Source organism: Eublepharis macularius, chromosome 5, assembly GCF_028583425.1.
Source record: "Eublepharis macularius isolate TG4126 chromosome 5, MPM_Emac_v1.0, whole genome shotgun sequence".
Lineage (NCBI taxonomy): Eukaryota > Metazoa > Chordata > Lepidosauria > Squamata > Eublepharidae > Eublepharis > Eublepharis macularius.
In genome coordinates, this window is record NC_072794.1 from 8188116 (window position 1) to 8206067 (window position 17952).

At 44.6% G+C, this 17952-nt stretch overlaps 2 protein-coding genes across 2 annotated transcripts in view; both read right to left on the bottom strand.

The window, feature by feature from the left end:
• Positions 1 to 9273, bottom strand: part of BSG (basigin (Ok blood group)) — a 60160-nt gene extending 50887 nt beyond the window's left edge. Inside the window, exon 1 of the mRNA XM_054981594.1 lies at positions 9120 to 9273. Within this exon, the coding sequence (XP_054837569.1) occupies positions 9120 to 9189 (70 nt within the window). The 5' untranslated portion in view covers positions 9190 to 9273. The remainder of the gene's footprint in view (positions 1 to 9119) is intronic.
• Positions 9274 to 12816: 3543 nt separating this feature from the next.
• Positions 12817 to 17952, bottom strand: part of CDC34 (cell division cycle 34, ubiqiutin conjugating enzyme) — a 30138-nt gene continuing 25002 nt past the window's right edge. Inside the window, exons 3-5 of the mRNA XM_054979110.1 lie at positions 17722 to 17819; positions 16233 to 16367; positions 12817 to 13934 (exon numbers count right to left, since the gene is read on the bottom strand). Of these exons, the coding sequence (XP_054835085.1) occupies positions 13724 to 13934; positions 16233 to 16367; positions 17722 to 17819 (444 nt within the window). The 3' untranslated portion in view covers positions 12817 to 13723. The remainder of the gene's footprint in view (positions 13935 to 16232; positions 16368 to 17721; positions 17820 to 17952) is intronic.

Sequence of the window (17952 nt, forward strand, 5' to 3'; positions counted from 1 at the left end):
TGCAGCTCGTTTATAGTACAGCAATCAAAAGTTGATGAACAAACTAGCTCAAATATTACATTTGATTTGTATATCCTGCCTTTCTTCGGTGGATTTCAGTCAGCATCCCATTTAGGCACTTTGATTCTGCAAGTTTGCTACATCATGCACCTTCAAAAACCATGCCTTGGGATGTAAATACATTGAATAGTCCAGGAAACCAGAGGTGCACAATTCTACTTGCCAGTCAAAAAATGCATCCTAAACATGAATGTTGCATGCCTAGGGCAGAGAATAGTATGTTCATGTTTTAGGCAGTAAGTATTCTGATTAAATCTAGCTAACTATATTTTCTCCTTGGCACTGCAGGGCTGAGAGAGCATTCCAAACAGATTAAGCTGGGGGGAAAAACCCAGACTGAAGACTTTTTAACCTTGTTTCTCCACACCCAGCTTAGTATAGATAGGAATGAGAATTTTTTTTAACTGAGTGGAGTTTTTATGTTCCTACAAAAATTGTTAGCGTCAGCCAGAGAATTCTGGAGCCAAAGGTAGGAAATCCTGGAAGGGTCTCTCAATCAAAAATAACAGGAATACAATCAGTTAATGACAATTTGCTCCCATTTAACTGCACCCCAAAACTGCCATCTGCGGCACCATTTTGCTCCATAACAGAGCCAGCCTAAGGGATAATCAAGCACAATGCTCCTTTCCTTACCAACATAACTCAAATGATGGTTGTTGTGGGTTTTCTGGGCTGTATTGCCATGGTCTTGGCATTGTAGTTCCTGACGTTTCGCCATCAGCTGTGGCTGGCATCTTCAGAGGTGTAGCACCAAAAGACAGAGATCTCTCAGTGTCACAGTGTGGAAAAGATGTTGGCAGGAGGGGTGGGGTTGAGCTGAGTCATCCTGTAAGAGTTTCCCAGGGTGTGGAATGCTAATGGGGGGAGGCTTCACTGTATCCTGAGGAGGTTCTTTTGCATATGGATTGGTGCTTGCTGATTTTTCAGGATGGCCAAGTCTGCAGTGTCTTTCATGTTCTTTTATTCTTGTCTGGATGCTATGCTTTGTGGTCCCGATGTAAACTTGTCCACAGCTGCAGGGTATATGGTATACTCCTGCACAGGTGAGGGGGTCTCTGCTGTCTTTTGCTGAACGTAGCATCTGTTGTATTTTTCTGGTGGGTCTGAATAATGTTTGTAAGCTGTGTTCAGCAGTGGCTGAACATAGCCTAACTCAAACAGGACACAGTATCCTATTCCAGGACACTAAAATACTTGACAACACTTCCAACTACTTTGTCAGACCGCACAGGGAATCCATTGAAATTCGTAAGCATAAGCACAATTTCAACAGGAAAGAAGAGACTTTAAGAATGAATAGAGCATGGTTTCCAGTTCTGAAAAACACCAGGCTAACAAAACACTCTATACCCGACAATAGCCCTGCAGAGAAGATTAGCACATCAAGCACCAATCCATATGCAAAAGAACCTCCTCAGGATACAGTGAACAACAACCATCGTTCTCCGGCCGTGAAAGCCTTCGACAATATAACTCAAAGGGCTGGTAATTCAACCATGCACATCTATGCAGGACAACAGGAATCAAGAGCACTCATTTCCCATGAAAACATGTTTGAACTTCAATACTCCTTATCTTCCATAAACACCACAATTGGCTGAGATGGCACAGAGAGATGAGAGAACAAGTAAAATTTAATCAGAACCAAAACAAGGGCCAACAGTGGATCTACAAGGGAATGACGGAAAGATGATGGCAGGTTTCCCAGAGAAGGGGTTACTGCCCAGTAGTGGAATGCATGATCTGCCAGCAGAAGACCCCAGGTTCAAGCCCTGGCATCTCCAGATAAAGACCCCAGATGGCAACGCTAGAGAAGATTTCTGCTTGAAATTCTGGAGCTAATTGAGGGGATAAATGAACCAACAGTCTAACAGATAAGCAGCTTCAGATATTTAGCTATACTTCTCTGAGTGGATTAGACCAGTGAGTGGAACCATTACTGCAGCCTTGGCTGATAATGGATGGTGGGGCATCTATGAATAATTTAAACCAATGTGAACCTCTACGATATCAAGAATTACACACAACAAATCAACAAGGTATTTGCCGTTTCTCAATAAAGCTGCTCGGTTTCCATTACACAACTCTAGACTTTCATTGTTTTGTTCCAATAAATGCCGGAAGGTATGTCATATAAAGCTGTGTCATATGTACATTCTCAGAGTTAAGCTAAGCTAATGATCTGCTAAAATACTGGTCTAATCAAACATTAATCTCCTGGCTTGCATGCAGAGGTCAGTGCCTGCAATGGAATCATCCAACTAAACTGTTGATGTCACTAGGGGTGGAAAAGGGTAAAACTTTATGGGCACAGGACTTAGGGCATAATATTGATTTGGCACAATGGAATAAGATACAGAAAGTGAATGTTAAAATTACAAAGTCTGTCGCATTTAAGGAGAATTTATACAAGATGTTTTACAGATGGTACTTAACACCAGATAGACTGGCTAAAATATATAAAAATATGCCAAATAAGTGTTGGAAATGTGAGAAACATACAGGGACATTTTTTTGTATGTGGTGGTCCTGTAATGAGGTACATAGATTTTGGATAACGGTGCATATGTTGTTACAAGCTGTTTTACAGATTTCAATTCCCCATAAACCAGACACATTTTTGTTAAACTGTACGCCGGACATGAACAAAGAACAGAAGCATCTCACAATTCATATAACAGCGGCCAGAATTCTATTAGCGAAAAAACGTCCAATAATACCTCAGCAAGAGGAATTAATAGCGAAAAATAATGGAAACTGCAGAAATGGTCAAGTTAACTTCATTAATGAAAAGACAAATGGAAGAAGACTTTTCTGTTCCATGGACTCCCTTCTACAAATTGATCCAAGATAAATATAGACACTGAAATGCAATAGAAAGGCAATATGGTATGAATTTCTAGAAATCAGTTAAAGACGTGTTAAGATAAAATACGAGATTTGGAGAAATAGTATGCTGATATAAGCAAGCATAATGAAATGTGTAAATTTTTTTCTATCTTTTTCTATCTTCTTGCTCTTTCTTATTTTCTATCTATAACTAAAATACAATTAAACACACACACACACACACACACCTATATATAAAAATACCTATATACCTAAAAATATATTTTAAAAAATAAACTGTTGATGTCACTGACGTTCCACAATATGGAGGCAATGCTGACCAAAGGTCCTGGCTTAGACACTCTATATGTTGTGTAGTCAGAAAAGAGTTTCAGAGTTTCCATGAAGTCTCCAAAAGGGCCACAACCTGTGTTAAGGGCTTTTCCTTCCATTTCAATTCCTCATGCAACATGTGCCTTACAGGAACGAGCAACATGGAACTAGATGCAAGCAAACTGCAGTTTTTCATGCATTCAACAAGAAGCCTAGAAATATCAACCAACAACCTACATTACATTGAGATACACCAAAACGCCTCTTGCAGAATAAAGTTTTGGAGAGGGCAGCTGAAGGGGAGTGGTAAGATGAGTCAGAGTTGCAAAAATAAGACACATTCTAAGCTTCTCATGAAAAAGAATCATAGATGCGAGCAGATTAAATACCAGACACATTTACTGGCCCTTAATCCTGAGGAGCTTCACTGGGTATTAAAGTTTACTATGCTAAACAAAACACAGAATAACTAGATGGGTAGTGAGAACATAAAGGTAGCTGCCAAGACGGAGGTCTAAAGGAAAAACACAAGTTTCTAATCACAGGACCAGAACTAAAACTATTACTGTGATAGCATACGTATTTTAATAAGCTCTCTCAAAATTTATAAAGAGTCTTCATTCTAATAATACAGTTGTTCCTAAATGCAGTTTTAAAAACAGCCACTGGCCTGGATGCTGTAGTCAGTGAGAATCTTCTGCAGTGAGGAACCTGAACACAAATAGGATGGGTGTGGGGTTTGCTTCCTTTGTCTCTACTCTGCTATAAATGTGCAGAGGTATGCATCTGCAAGATATTGAAGCAGGCTGGCTGTCAATCCCCTTGAACTCATGAAAAGGAGATGGGAAATGATTTTTTTTAAAATAAAAGGTTCTTCCTCACTCTCAACTCCTTTTAATGCATGCTTATGTGTGGCTTGGGGAATCTGACTAGGCAGAGGATATTTCTTCAGGATTAACAAAATATGGAGACAGGGGTTGCCTTATAGATTCAGCACCAAGCCCAAACTTTGAATAACATGCTATATTATAGTTTCAATCTGGAGACCACAGGTAATCTAAATACACAGTCACCATAGAATCCAGAAAAAACTGTGTGCAATGTCTTTATTCCCCTGGGGTTTCACTACTAATCATTGCCTGCATCTCTCAGACCATAGGCTATTAAAAACAGCTTCAGAACCAACTGAAGATTATAAAAGTATCATGGGATCCGAGAACAGGGCTTACCGAGATCATTATGAATGAAGGCCTCTGCTATTCAACTAGTGTAACACATGGCAAGTGCTTAACAATGTCTACAAAAGATATGGATGCCACTGGGAGATTATCAAATTGCATGGGAGCTTTAGAGCAAGGGTAGAGAATCTCCTGCATATGTGCTGAATATTAGCACAGGAGATCACTTGGCTCAGCACTTGGTGCTGCTAGTCCTCCACTGAAGCAACACAAACAAACCACAGGAATTGGCAGCATTACTGGCAACTAACATGGCTTATGCCCCTGATCTGCATCCAGCTGGGTCTCAGTTCCTGAGGTTGTGACAGTGCCATGCAGGCTTGCTCTCAAGTGTGTTTGGACAAGATGACCTCCTTTGTCTCTACTCCCTCCCCACATGCACACTTTCAGCACAATCCTAAGGAGAGTTACGTTGTTCTAAGCCCTTTGACTTAAATGGAATTAGAAGGGGGTAACTCTACTTAGGATTGCACCATTTGTTAACCCACAAACCAAGCACACTATACCTGTCTGTTTTTTTCCAGCACTTGGGCCAAAAAGTTGCCAAGTCCTGCTTTAGAGTCTGAAAATCTAGTTCTTTTTTACAACTATGAAGTTTTATGCAAGCTAATAAACACCTTCAGCCCATTACTTAGCAAGAACACAAGAGAGAGAAAAACCCTGAATAACAGAGGTGGGGAGGAGGGAGAACAGGATCAAGCTGCTTTGCAACAAAAATAGCAAGTATAACCTTTAAAGAGAATTCACTGCCCCATGAGAAGACAATAGGGAGAAAAACAAAATTACTTTTAAGGAAGTGAAGAGCCCTGTTAAAATGTATGCTGGTACTCCCTTCAACATCCTTTAGAGACCAACAAGACTTTAAGAGTGTAAGCGTTCAAGAACCAAATCACTCTCGAAAACTTACACTCTGAAAAGCTTGTTGGTCCCTAAGGAGCCACTGGATTCAAATTTTGCTGTTCTAATGCAGACCAAACTTCCTATTTCCAGGCAAAAGAGGGGTTGTTTCCATGCAAAAGAGAGATTCTTTTAACTACTACAGGGCATTTCTTAGGCTGGTATCCCATCCACAAAAAGGTAAGACACCTAGAGACATTTTTGCACACAACAGAATACAGACAAAGTCTTGCTTGAGGTTCTAGATGACAGCAGACCTTTGTAGCTTCACCTCCCACAAATGCACGAGGCATGCCCTCTGTCCTTATCCTCTATACCCACCCACTAAATGTTGAAGGCCACAATGATTCCTCTACACTCCCATCCCTCCCACATTTGCCCATGTTAAGAATGATGGATCTCATCGCACCCTAAACTCTTTTTGGAGCAGAATTCACCTCCTCACATGATCAGAGCAGAATTTTGGAGCAGAATTCACCTCCACACGTGATCAGAGGATACCAACACATCTTCCAGTAAACCTCTCTGAACATCCAGGAAGGCTTCGCCACCCCCTCCTCATTCTGAGGAACGGGCAACTCCTAGCAAACCCTCACTTAATACTGGAGGCCCCTGCTGCAGGCCTGTGTGCTAATCTAATCTTTCAGCAATAAGGGGAGGGGATCCCTCACAGCTATTTGCCAGGCTGCAAGCTTCCTTTCCTCATCACTCCCATTTCTACTTTTTGCAGCCTCTGTTTGTGGGGAAATTCCATCTTCCATGATGCCTCATTTTGATGATGTCTCCTTCTTGCGTAACACTCTCACCTAGTCCCCTCCCAGCTGGTCCTTCTTTCAACTCAACATGGAGGGGGGCGGGCGCTATTATTCCCATCACCGAGCTGGTACGACCTCCTCAACATCTCCTATTGTTGCCTTAAAACCAGGGCTTTTTTTCAGCAGGAATGCGGTGGAACGGAGTTCCGGTACCTCTTGAAAATGGTCACATGGCCAGTGGCCCCACCCCCTGATCTCCAGACAGAGTTTAGATTGCAGTCTAAACTCCCCTCTGTCTGGAGATCAGGGGGCGGGGCCACCAGCCATGTGACCATTTTCGCTGAGGGCGATTTAAACTTTAAAAAACTCCCCTCTTGTTCCAGCTGACCCAAAGTGATGTCATTGTGCAGTCCTGAGTTCCACCCTCTTTTCCCAGAAAAAAAGCTCTGTTTAAAACTATTTCCTACCACCATTCTACTTCCTCCATCACCATTCTACCCCAATCCCCCCTACTCTTTGATCTTGCAGTTGACTGGAGTTCTTACCTCTTCCCCATCTTGTGCTGATCCATTTTCTTCCCCACTGATCCATGTTCTTTCCCCTCAAAACTGGGTGGGGGGGGATCACACCACTCTGTTCTTTCCAGTGTGCCCGAAATCCCTCCCCATTTCCCTCCCCCAGCTATGGCTGGACATCATTCTCTCATTATCTCTTGCAAAAAACCTTGTGTCAGACCCTTCATCTAAGCCACCCTGTGTCCTGCTCTGTCAAGGGAGCCAGTATAGCACAAATGGTGGGAGTGTTGAGCTGTAATCTGTCTTCAAATTCCTACTTAGTTCACTGGGTCACTTTCTCTCAGGCTAGCCTATTTCAGAAGTGAAGATGAAATGAAGTAAAGTGGGATGCAAATTTACTAGCCAGACTGATAATGCTTTTCTGCCACATTACCATTGGTATTTGAGAAGTGGTAAAGGTAACTCCTCTCTCTTTTACAGCCACCAAAATGTTTCCCACTGCTCTCAAGCCTGCATGCACACGATGCAGTGGGGAACAAAACACAGCCTCTTTTTCCAATAATGCAGCCAGCTTTTGTTTCCACATATTGCCTCATATTAAGCACTTGGAACAGAAGGCTTGAAAAATGTAGACATCATTGGTTAAAGACTGTGTTAATTGTTAACTGGACAACAACCTCACTCAAAACTGGGGCAAGGAAGAAAGGATGCCTGGTGTGCTGGTAAGCTTTTTAAACAACTGTTTAAACAACACTTATATAATTTTTTTTTAAAGACAAGAGTTTTAGGCAGGTAAAAAAAAACAGGATTTGAGTTCAGTGGCATCTTGGAGACCAACAAGATTTTCAGGGTATAAGCTTTCAAGAGTAAAGCTCCCTAAAAGAGTCAGAACTACCCTGTATATCTTGGTGGTTTCTAAGGTGCCACTGGACTCAAATCCTACAACCCAGAGAAAGTTATGCAGATAGCACCCCCCCCCCCAATGGCTGGGAGAGCAATAGGAGCTCAACCCAACTCCCTTTTCCTTTATCTCGTATGAGCATAGAGACCTTCTGCTCTCAATGGAGAAAAGCACAGTTCAGCACTCGAGGACACCGGAGGAGAGGCAGAAAAGCCTGTTTATCTACTTTCCTCATCATGGCGACTTGAGCCTTACTGATGGGGATTATACAAAAGAGGATGCAGTACTTTAAAGACAGACTGAGGCATAAGCTTTTGAGGCTTAGAATGGCACTTTGGTTCTATCATAATAAACAAGCTCGCTTTTTAAAAGCCACAAGCTGTTTTCACTGTAATAGTTTCACGTAGGTAGCGGTGTCAATCTGCAGTAGAACAGCAGGACTGGAGTCCAGTGGCACCTTAGAGACTCACAAGATTTTCAGGGTGCAAGCTTTGGAGAGGCAAAGCTCCCTTCTTCAGATACTTGGGGATTCAGATACTTCCAGGGATCTGAAAGAGAGAGCTCTGACTCTCAAAAGCTCATACCCTGGAAAGATGCCATTGGACTCAAATCCTGCTGTTCTACTGAAGATCAACACAGCTACCAATCTAAACTTCTTCTGGGCGCCGTTTCTAAGCAAAAGTGAGATTCTTATAACTACCAAGGGGCAGTTCTTTGGCTGGTATCCCATCGCACCACTGGACTGCTATTCTCTGTAATAATTTATGTTAACCCCCCCCCCACACACACCCTGCTCCCACCAGCCCAAACATGATGCTTGCACTTGCCCCCAAGCGATGCTTACAATATCTTAGAATCATTCTTCCTCCAGCCCACCCCTTCCTTTTTCGTTTTCTTCTTTTTACAATGACACAGCCGTGGAAATTCCGTGGCTCCTAATGGGGCCACACTCAGTCTTTGCTAATACATTTAAAGGGTTTTTCTAGAAAACTCTTATAAACTCATGTGTCTCCTCCAGTGCCTCTCAGTTTGTGTTCTCAACCTTTTAAAAGCCATCATTGCTGTTGTGAAGGTGAAGCCATCAGCCCCCGAGGGCTGCCAGTTCCAGACTGAGAAATACTTGGGGATTTGAGGGGGGAGGCGGGTTGGAGGGGATCCTCAGCAGATGGAAAATGTTGTGGGGATAGTAATAACACACTTTATAAACCGTTCTGAAGGGCGGCATATAAATCGAATGCTATTATCAACATCATTATTATGCCATGGAGTCCACCCTACAAAGCTAGAAAGCCTTAGAGCACCCCACTCTGAATCAGAAACATTTTCTCCAGGGGAGCTGATCTCCGTCGCCTGAAGATCAGTTATAATTCCGAGATCTCCCGCTACCCCCTGGAGGTTGGCACCCCGATCCCTCTCTCACCCGCCCGTTTTAACCGCCCCGCTCTTCCCCGCAGTTGAGGGCAGCGACTGAGTATCCCCTCCCCCTCACGACCGAGACCGGCTGAAGGTCACCCTGCGAGTCCCGGCGGCTGAGGGGGGATCGGTCCCCTGCCCTGGGCCCTCCCCCTGCCGGCTTCCCCCGCTTTACCTGCCCCGGAGGCCCCGCGGGCGAAGCAGAGCAAAGCGCCCAGTGCTACTGCCACCATCCGGACAGCCATCTCGGCTCCTTCGTCTTCCCTCCCGCAGCCACCGATCAGCCGCTCGCTCTGCCTTTAGCGTCTGAGGGGAGGGAAAAGGACGGCGCGAGGACGCGAGAGGCGGCGGAGGAAGCCAGCCAATCAGCGGGAGAAAGGGAAAGGTACGAACGGAATGATTGGCGGAAGGGAAGGCGAAGGGCGCGCTGCTGGCCCAATCAAGGACGGAAACGAAAAGGGGGCCAGAGGACTTAGGGGAGGGAATCGCGCAAACTGTCAATGGCAGGCGGCTTGTCCAATCGGCTTTTGCTATTGTGACGAGAAAACGAGACGTTCGATCGGCTAAAGAGGAGCAGCCAATCGGAAAGCAGAAGGGCGCAGAGCCCGCTCTCCCTCAGAAATAAAAGGCCGGAAACGGGTGAGAATTGTGTCACGCCCTCCTGCGAGGTCTGTCACGTCCGCGAGGCAACCCCCTTCAACCAATCAGAGCACGAAACGGCTTCTGTCGGCTACCCGTTCCCAACAAGCACGAGTTCGAACCAATCAGAACCAGGATCAGCCTGGCCACGCCCACCCCTCTCCTGCCCCCGTCTCCGCTGTCCGCGCCCCTCCGCTCTCCTAGGCAGCCAACCACGCGGCTGCTACGTGACCTGCCCAGGCAGGCGCGACCTTCAGACATTGCCCTGACCACCCCAATAGAACTCTTTGTTCCGTGCAAAAGACGTACATTTTATTTGGAACCGAGCTGACTCACGGAAATTTAGATTTTAAAAATACGGAAACGCCTTTGGTGTTTCCATTGCAAGAAGGGCTTTTTAATAAAAAAAAGGCGACGTGGGGAGGCGCAAAGACAAGTCAGGTGAAGGTAGATAACCCATCCCTCAGTTAAGTAGAGCCTCCATGGGAAGTAAAAGTCTACCCCAGAAAACAGGGATGCGCCTACCTGTAAGGGTTGTTCATCAAGTAGTGTTCTGGGCAGGCACGCATGGGAAATGTGCAGGCCTGACGTGTGCATGTAGAATTCCCATGTGTGCCTGCAGAGAACACACGATGATGAAAACAGGGTTGGACTTGTGACTCTTCTTCATGGAGTGTTCTGTGCAGACACGTGAACTGTGCATGCATGGGCCAGGCCTGTGCATGCACCATTCCCGTGTGGGGCTGCACAGAAGGCATTACGATGAACAAGTGGTTTATCACTTTCTGTGTGCTTCTATGCGAATGCAGTGGGAACAGGAACAGCTGGTACACAGCACTTGACAGAAGCACACACTAGATGGGCCTTCCACTTAAACTTTGTTTTGGGGTGGTTTGCTACTCACCCCAAATTCTACTGCCTTCAGAATTTTAGCCTTGTCGATTGTCAAAATGAGGCAATACACACATCATTATCACCACTGCCTCCAACTAAGCAGAGCCTGTCAGTGCATGCACTGTTATGGCACACATCTGGGCCCCAAGGCAATGCAAAATTAGAATAATTCACTTTTGCTCCTGCCTGAGGCTAAAAGTGCCTGGCAGGTGAAGTACAAGGACACCGGATAGCCACAGGCTGGGCCAGTTACTGAGAAAATGGCCTGTGCCAACAGCTCTTCTAAGCACAAGTTACGGCACAGACAGAGGCGCTTTTGGTGCATTTTGTCTTCACGGATCCAAGCCAGTCAGACGTTCAGTGGAGTCTTCTGTTTGAACAACCTCTGCTTGGTTACCCACACCCAATAAAAAGCAGCAGAAGACACTAGAGAATCAGAAAAACCCAGAGAATTACAACTGCAGCTTGGCTCTGAAAATCAATTCAGCTGCAAGAAATTCAAGGCATCCCTCCAAACTTCATGATCTGGAACACAAGCCAATTAAGAGGGAGGCGTACTGTTTCCCCTGGAAGGCTGCATTCCCAAGCCTGCCCCTGTGGCTTCTGACCCAGCAAGATCTGGCCAAGCCAAAGCCTGGAATCCAGCAAGGTTAGTTAGTTGAGCAAATATAGCTCAATCCTGAGGTTCAAATACTTGCTTTCAGCCCATGTTCTCTGACTCTGAAAACCTTTTACCTGGTGTCCCTTGTTTGCATGCTAGTGGCAATTACCCAGATGCAAAGGAAAGGAAGTCTTGCGTGTGTGCGCACAGTCCTTATTGCACACACCTCCAAACCTGTGCCCCGACACAGAAAGCAGGTTCTGTTCTACTGAAAATCACTTTGCAGCCACCCAGTAACTTCTGCAGGACTTAGTAGCTAACTGGCCCTCACTAGTAATTTGGAGCTAATTCTTTTCACGAAAGATTCTTATGGCTAATAAGAAGCCCACAGATATACTCTAGCACAATACACCCCCCGTCTCACAAAAGGATAGATGTACACATTGTGGCCTGTGCTGTCATTCTCATACCACTGAGAAGGCTTTCAAGCTTTGCTTGTCACTCTGGGTGGCTAGGTTAAGAAAGGGGTCCCCCAACGTGGTGCCTGTGGGCACTATGATGCACAACACCTGTCCTGGTGCCGGAGTGTTTTTAGAAAGTGGGACAAGCCAGGTAGGGCTCAGCAGGGCTTCTGACTGGCTAAGCAGATTTGGCAGTAGCTGCCACCAAAGCACAAGGATCTTGACTGAAGTTGTGAATATGCAAGAAAATGTTTTTAAACATGTTCATTTTAAAGGGCGTTTCTTCCTGAAATGTTGAAGCAATACTGCAAGTTATGCATAATTTCAATTCCTGCCATTTTGTGGTTGGCTTTATCTGCTGCCGCAGCCATCTTATGGTGGTACCCACCACCCTGTGTCAGGAGTTCTAAAGGTGTCTGCAGGCTCAAAAAGGCCGGAGACCCCGATATTAAGATCTTCTGTGGGGTGCCTGCTCTGCAAGAAAGATTGACAGTCACTACACACTGAGCCTTCTCCACAACGGATCATCAGATCTGGAACTCCCTGTTTGCCAAACAGTATGATCGCATGCATCAAATGAGAACAGATTTGTTCTCTCAGACCTCTGATTGATTTTCGTTGTATACATGATTTTTCCACCTTCCTGATTTTTACTGCCTACTTTTATTCTGAGGGTTACTAGGTTAATGACTGCGAGGATTTTATTGATAGGGAACCTTCTCGCCGAGTGCTTCTATATAGTATCCTTTTTTTTTTTTACATGCTTTCAGTGTTCATGGAACCATGACTATATTAGATGTCCAGAACACTGCCAAAGACTGAGGCCCACTTATAGGGCAGTGACTCACTTCGTGGGTCCTGGATAAGCCTGGAGTACCTGGAAGTTTATCAGTGAGAAGACCAATAACTGGATACAGGCTGCCTGGTGCTGACTGCCCACAGGAAAATTAAAGGGCACTGTGGAACTCAGGTAACAACAGAAGATCACAGATCTTCCGTGGAGGAAATTGACAATCTATAGACATTTAGCCTGGTGCTGACTGCCCCCAAAATTTGGGACACAGGGGTGTCTTTTAAAGCACACAAAACAAGACAGTGAGACAACAGGCCTGGTTCTTGTAAAGTGAGCCCCAAACCCTGCATAGGGGACCATCACCTTGAAAACCTCTGGGAGTAAACAAACAAGCCATACTATCTGTATAGATATACAACCTTACATCCTACCCCTACTGTAGGCAGCACATGGGCTGTGCCAGGCATCCGTATAGATTTTCCTTTCAAAGTCCTTTTATTAAATAGTTTCAAAATCAAGAAGAAAAAAAACTAAGACCAAAAAGCAAGAACTCCCACCCTGTGTTGATAACAAAGCTTTCCCTCCCCCTATCATTGTCTGCCCATGAACTCCCACCTCTTTCCAACAGCCCCTCTGGCTGCTTCCCATATCCCAGTTGCAAACAAGCCCCACCAAAACAAAAGTTGGGGGCTGAATCCCGCCCCCCAAGCAAGAAAGGAATTTAGACCATCCAGAACTTGGCAGCAAGACACAAGTGCACTCCAGTGGCTGAAAGTGGCACTGCAATTTCAGTAGGGCTTCAATGCTAGAATTATCTTATAAATGCCTTGAAAAAAGAAAAAAAAACTCACAGAACAGGCTAGTTAAAACTACAGCCAATGTGCTCAACCACCTATTCTCCTCACCCTGCTTTCCTAAACAGCCCTTGCTGAGAATTCTCCCAAAGCAATCGGACATTTAAAAAAATAGCACGCACATGAAGACACTGTGCCATCGACTATCCTCGTGGGGTGGCAACAACCTTTGAAATTTCCTTAATGCCAGTAGAAATATCGGCTTGATTTCAAGCAGCAACCAGGGATAGGTTTGTAGGAACTGCTACCCTCCTCTTTCCACTCTCCCAACTGGAGGAAACAAAACTGCAGAACCCCAAGGGCACCTTAAGCCAAGTTGCCAAGCACCCCCCCTCCCCCCCCTGTTCAAGTGGAAGCCAAGTCTCCCTTTTTTGAGGTAGAGAGTTTTGTCTCAGGGCTAAACAAGGTTCCAAGTCTCAGCCGGTTATTGCCTCCTGGGTTCAAGTACAAAAAAAAAGTCAAGAAAGTTTATTGCTACTCTCAGAAGCAGCAGCAGGAGGCAGCTGTACGGGGAGGGGCCGCAGGAGGGATCCCTCATCAAGACTCCTCGTTGCCCGAGTCATCCTCATCGCCATAGCAACTGTCAACTTCATCATCCATCTCATCATCCTCGTAATAGTCGTCATAAAAGAGGTCGGAGCCTTCATCTGGCGCAGGAGTCTTTGTTTTCACGCAATATTCTGCCAGTGTCATGGGAACCTTGACTCCATCTCGTTCAGCATCCACCTTGGTTCCCAGGACTTGCTTCCTAGAAAGCCAGAGGGAAGCAAAGGAAGAGATATTTATAAAAGGATTGTTATATCCCACCTTTCTCTGGAGGGACAGTAGTTTACAAACACACACACCAGAGGCCAGAAATCAGTACCCATAATCCTAATATACACTGAAAGCCTAAAAAGCCTCAAAAATAGCATGTCTTTTTGGAAACCAACATTTATAGAGATTGCTAAAATAACCAGGGAACGAATAAAACAACTGTTGAATTAGCTCTGCTCAACGTATTTACCAATGAAAATTCTCAATGTAAACAAAAAACACTTATTAATTTTCTTTTAGTGGCAGCTAGGATACTTATTGCCCAGTGTTGGAAAAAATGCTAAAGTGATTTCCTTGGATAGGTGGCACATTAAATTAAGAAATATAGTAAACTTGAAAAATTAACAAATAAACAGATTAATTTAGGGGAGAAAGAAGAACAATGATTTTAAGATAATCTGGAATGGTTTCATTTATTTAATGGAATTTCCAGAATACAACTCTTTTAAAAACGTTCTTTAATTGGAGAGAGACCTTTATCTGGAATTTGACTAAGATGTTGGATAGTTATATTACAGGATATTATCATTCAGAAATGGATTTAAACAAATGTACGTTAAATTATTGCCAAACTGGATGAAAGATCCCCCCTTACCCTTTTTTGTCTTTTCCTTGTTTTTGTTTTATCTTTTTTTTTGCTTCCTCTTAGTATTAGTTGCTGTGTAAAAATGTAAAATATACCTTCTTAAAAAAAAAATCAAAGATGACATGCCCCCCTCCATTCCATCCACCTCCACAAAAGGCCCTCTGGAACAGGTCATTTATACACACCCTACAAGGGACAGGGAGTTATGCACATCTTTGAGGAGACAGCTCTGCAATGTTTGTTCTATAAACCTAAACTTCCTATCTGAGCTGAAGAGGAATGGATCTATTTGAAGTAGGCAGCTGCCACTCTGGAGGAAGGTAATTAGCACAGGGAAGTATAATGTGAGATGCAGTCTGCTTGATACAAGGTTCCAGGTCTGATGTAAAAAAATAACCAGGTGTTAAGATATGAGATTATGCCGTGCTTGCATGTCCATTCTAGCCAGTGGCAACTTTGGTTTATTAACCTGACTACTCTTTTACACTTTCATCAATAACTCAGAAAGGTGCAAGGCTTTGGCAAGATGCAAGATAGAAAATTAAATCTAAATTTTTAATTTGGGAAGGGGCAGATCAATGAAAACCTCTTTGAAGAAATCCATTTTTATTAAACCAGTCCCAACATACAGAAGCCATGGATTGAGGCTGCCCACTGGTAAAGCCACATCCAACACAAGGAGGTGCACAAGGTGCAGCCTTACATACAGGAAACCTACAGGCCTGCAAGACCAGCGTTGCAGTTGCAGCTGTTACCCCCGGGAAGAAATCTCAGCACTTGGGCACTGGGGTGTTCCTTCCAAGTCTGAGAGACACCCCTGGAGCTGAGAAGACCACCTCAGAAGCTATCCGTGATGGTTTGTTAATTTGATATGCCTCCTTATGACACGGAGGGCCCTGGCATGGCACACAAAAACCCTTGCCAACACATCTAGACAAAGGTTCCAGGGAGCTGCGTGGATCCAAAGAAACACGAAATACCAACTACAATGACAAGAAAATACGCCCCACCCCCCCGGCTGTTTCAGGTGGGAAACAGAGAAGGTGAGAAGTTTCAGGTGGGAGACAGAGAAGGGGAGGGCCAAAGCCCCTGTGGCATCAGGGTAATCCATTCCCAGCAGCTATCCGACCAGCATGAGAAGAATGTCATGTCTTGTCTGTTCTTCAATAAAGGGTTTCAGCGTTTACATCTAGACAAGTTTTGGGTTCAAAGGAATCTACGCTAGCCTGGCAGCTGAGCAAGCAAGCAGCTTTCCCCCACCTCCAATTAACAGGTGCTTTCTGTTGAGTCACCCCAACAAGATGGAGGCATGGCACTTATTTGTGCTAGATTTTTGTTTTTCTTTCCCTTCCTCTTACAAATTCAGGGCACATACATTGTTCTCCTCCTCCTCTGTTTTATCTTCACATCAACATGAGGGAGGTTAGGGTAAGTGTGACTGGCCCATGGTCACTCAATGAGCTTTATGACAGAGTAAGATTAGAACTCAAGATCCCACCTAACATTAACTTCTATACAACACTACTCTACCCAGAACAGGGCTGACTGATACAGCCCATAAAGAGTGTACAGGGTAACTGCATCTCTGAACTCAACGGAAGTTTTTGATGATGAAACAGGATGTAAGAAAATCTTCCCACCCACCTGATGATATCTGTGTATTCTTGATCCTTCCCTTTGCTCTCCTTCCATTTCCTGTACATCACAGAAGCATCAACATTGGCTGGAGAGAACGTGTTTGGTTCATTGAGCAGTGAGATCACACTAAGGAGAATTGTCCTGGTACGGGAGGGTGGAGGTAGAGAAAACAAGAGAGTTAAGAGGTGATAGACTGGAGAAGCAGTCCAGAGATAAACGCTGCTGCCAAACTTACAGGAAAAGCAGCAACCAGAATTGTGAGGTTCCTATCAAACTAAGATCACTCTGGCTGCATATATATTCTGTGCTGAACCAACAAGCACCAAGAAAAAAAAAGCCAATTTGACAGCCTTCCTCTAAATATCAAGTGCTGAAGGCAGGCGCCTCCATGCTATGTTCTATAAGCTTCCTAGAGGCATAACCTCCTCTGCCAAAATAACCCTCAACTTCCTCCATCATTCATCCAAGCTTGCCTTTTCTTTACCAAAGAAAGTCCATTTTCTAAGAAGTGCCCATAAAAGCAACCGGAAGCCTGGAAGCCACCAGTCTCCATGTCTACCCCAAAACCCTGATCCGAAGTACTTGGCCTACACAATTTAATTTATCATGTTGTTTTGCTTGCGATGTGCTATCCAGCAAAACTACTTCCCACAGTTGTTGCACATGGTGTTATGCACTGTATGGTGTACAGGATTTTTAAAACTTTTCCAATGTAGCAGATCTCTCCCCACCCCCACTCCCCTTGGAGCTCTGAAGGCTCTACACCCTATGAGGCATTACTATCTAAATTAAGTTGTAGCCGCCATTATTTTAAAGGAGAACCACAGACATGTACACACCCTAGATAGTCTCCATTTTTTCAGACTGTTTGGAATCAGAACGCTGTGATGGAAGAAACAAAAAGCCCAACCCTCTGGGAACAAAAATGCAAACACGAATTGCCACCGGCTGAAAAGTTCACAAGAAGTTAGAGTGCTTGAAGTGGATTCCTGAGGTGGCGAGTTACTGACTCAACACAGCAAATACATGCAATAGCTCTTATAAACACATCATGTGAAAACATCTCCCAAGGATGACTGTATCATCTAGACCACACCTACGTTTCAAACATGCCAGACATTTGATTGTGGAGCCAAGAGGCAGGCAAAGGGCTCCTTAGGCCCCTCCTTCCCAGAATGAACAGCAAAAGAGGCCTTGGGGGTCGAGTTTTCATCACACACATGTTCCTCAGTCTCTTGTGGGAACTAATTCAAACCCGGGGGGGGGGGCGTGGAAAGCTTTGGGGCCACTTCTTGGGAATGAGCATAAAATGACAGGTCTGCCAGAGACTCCACTGCTGTTCATGTCAGGGAAAGAAGAAATTAGAGAGGTTTTAGCTCATGTCTCATTGTATAGGGACTGGTGAATGCAGGCTGTCTTGCTGACCCATCAGCCCTTGACTGTCAAAAATTAGTTCATGAAACAAGGTTGTCATCCTCAAGGAAAGAAGTCTCACCTTACATTTTGGGTAGGATTCCACCTTTCCGAAGGTAGCTCCCCACTTTGTGGGTCATCCACCGGTGGGTGAAGGATGGAGATGCAAACATCTCCAGTCTGAAAGGGAGAGAAAGAGCAGTAGTGGTGGGGGAAATGAAACAGAAAGGTGAATTAAAATGTGGCAAAGCCTTCTGGTTACTGGCAGGTACAAATCCTTCACCCCTTACTTGTCACTGAGAGATAGGAATAC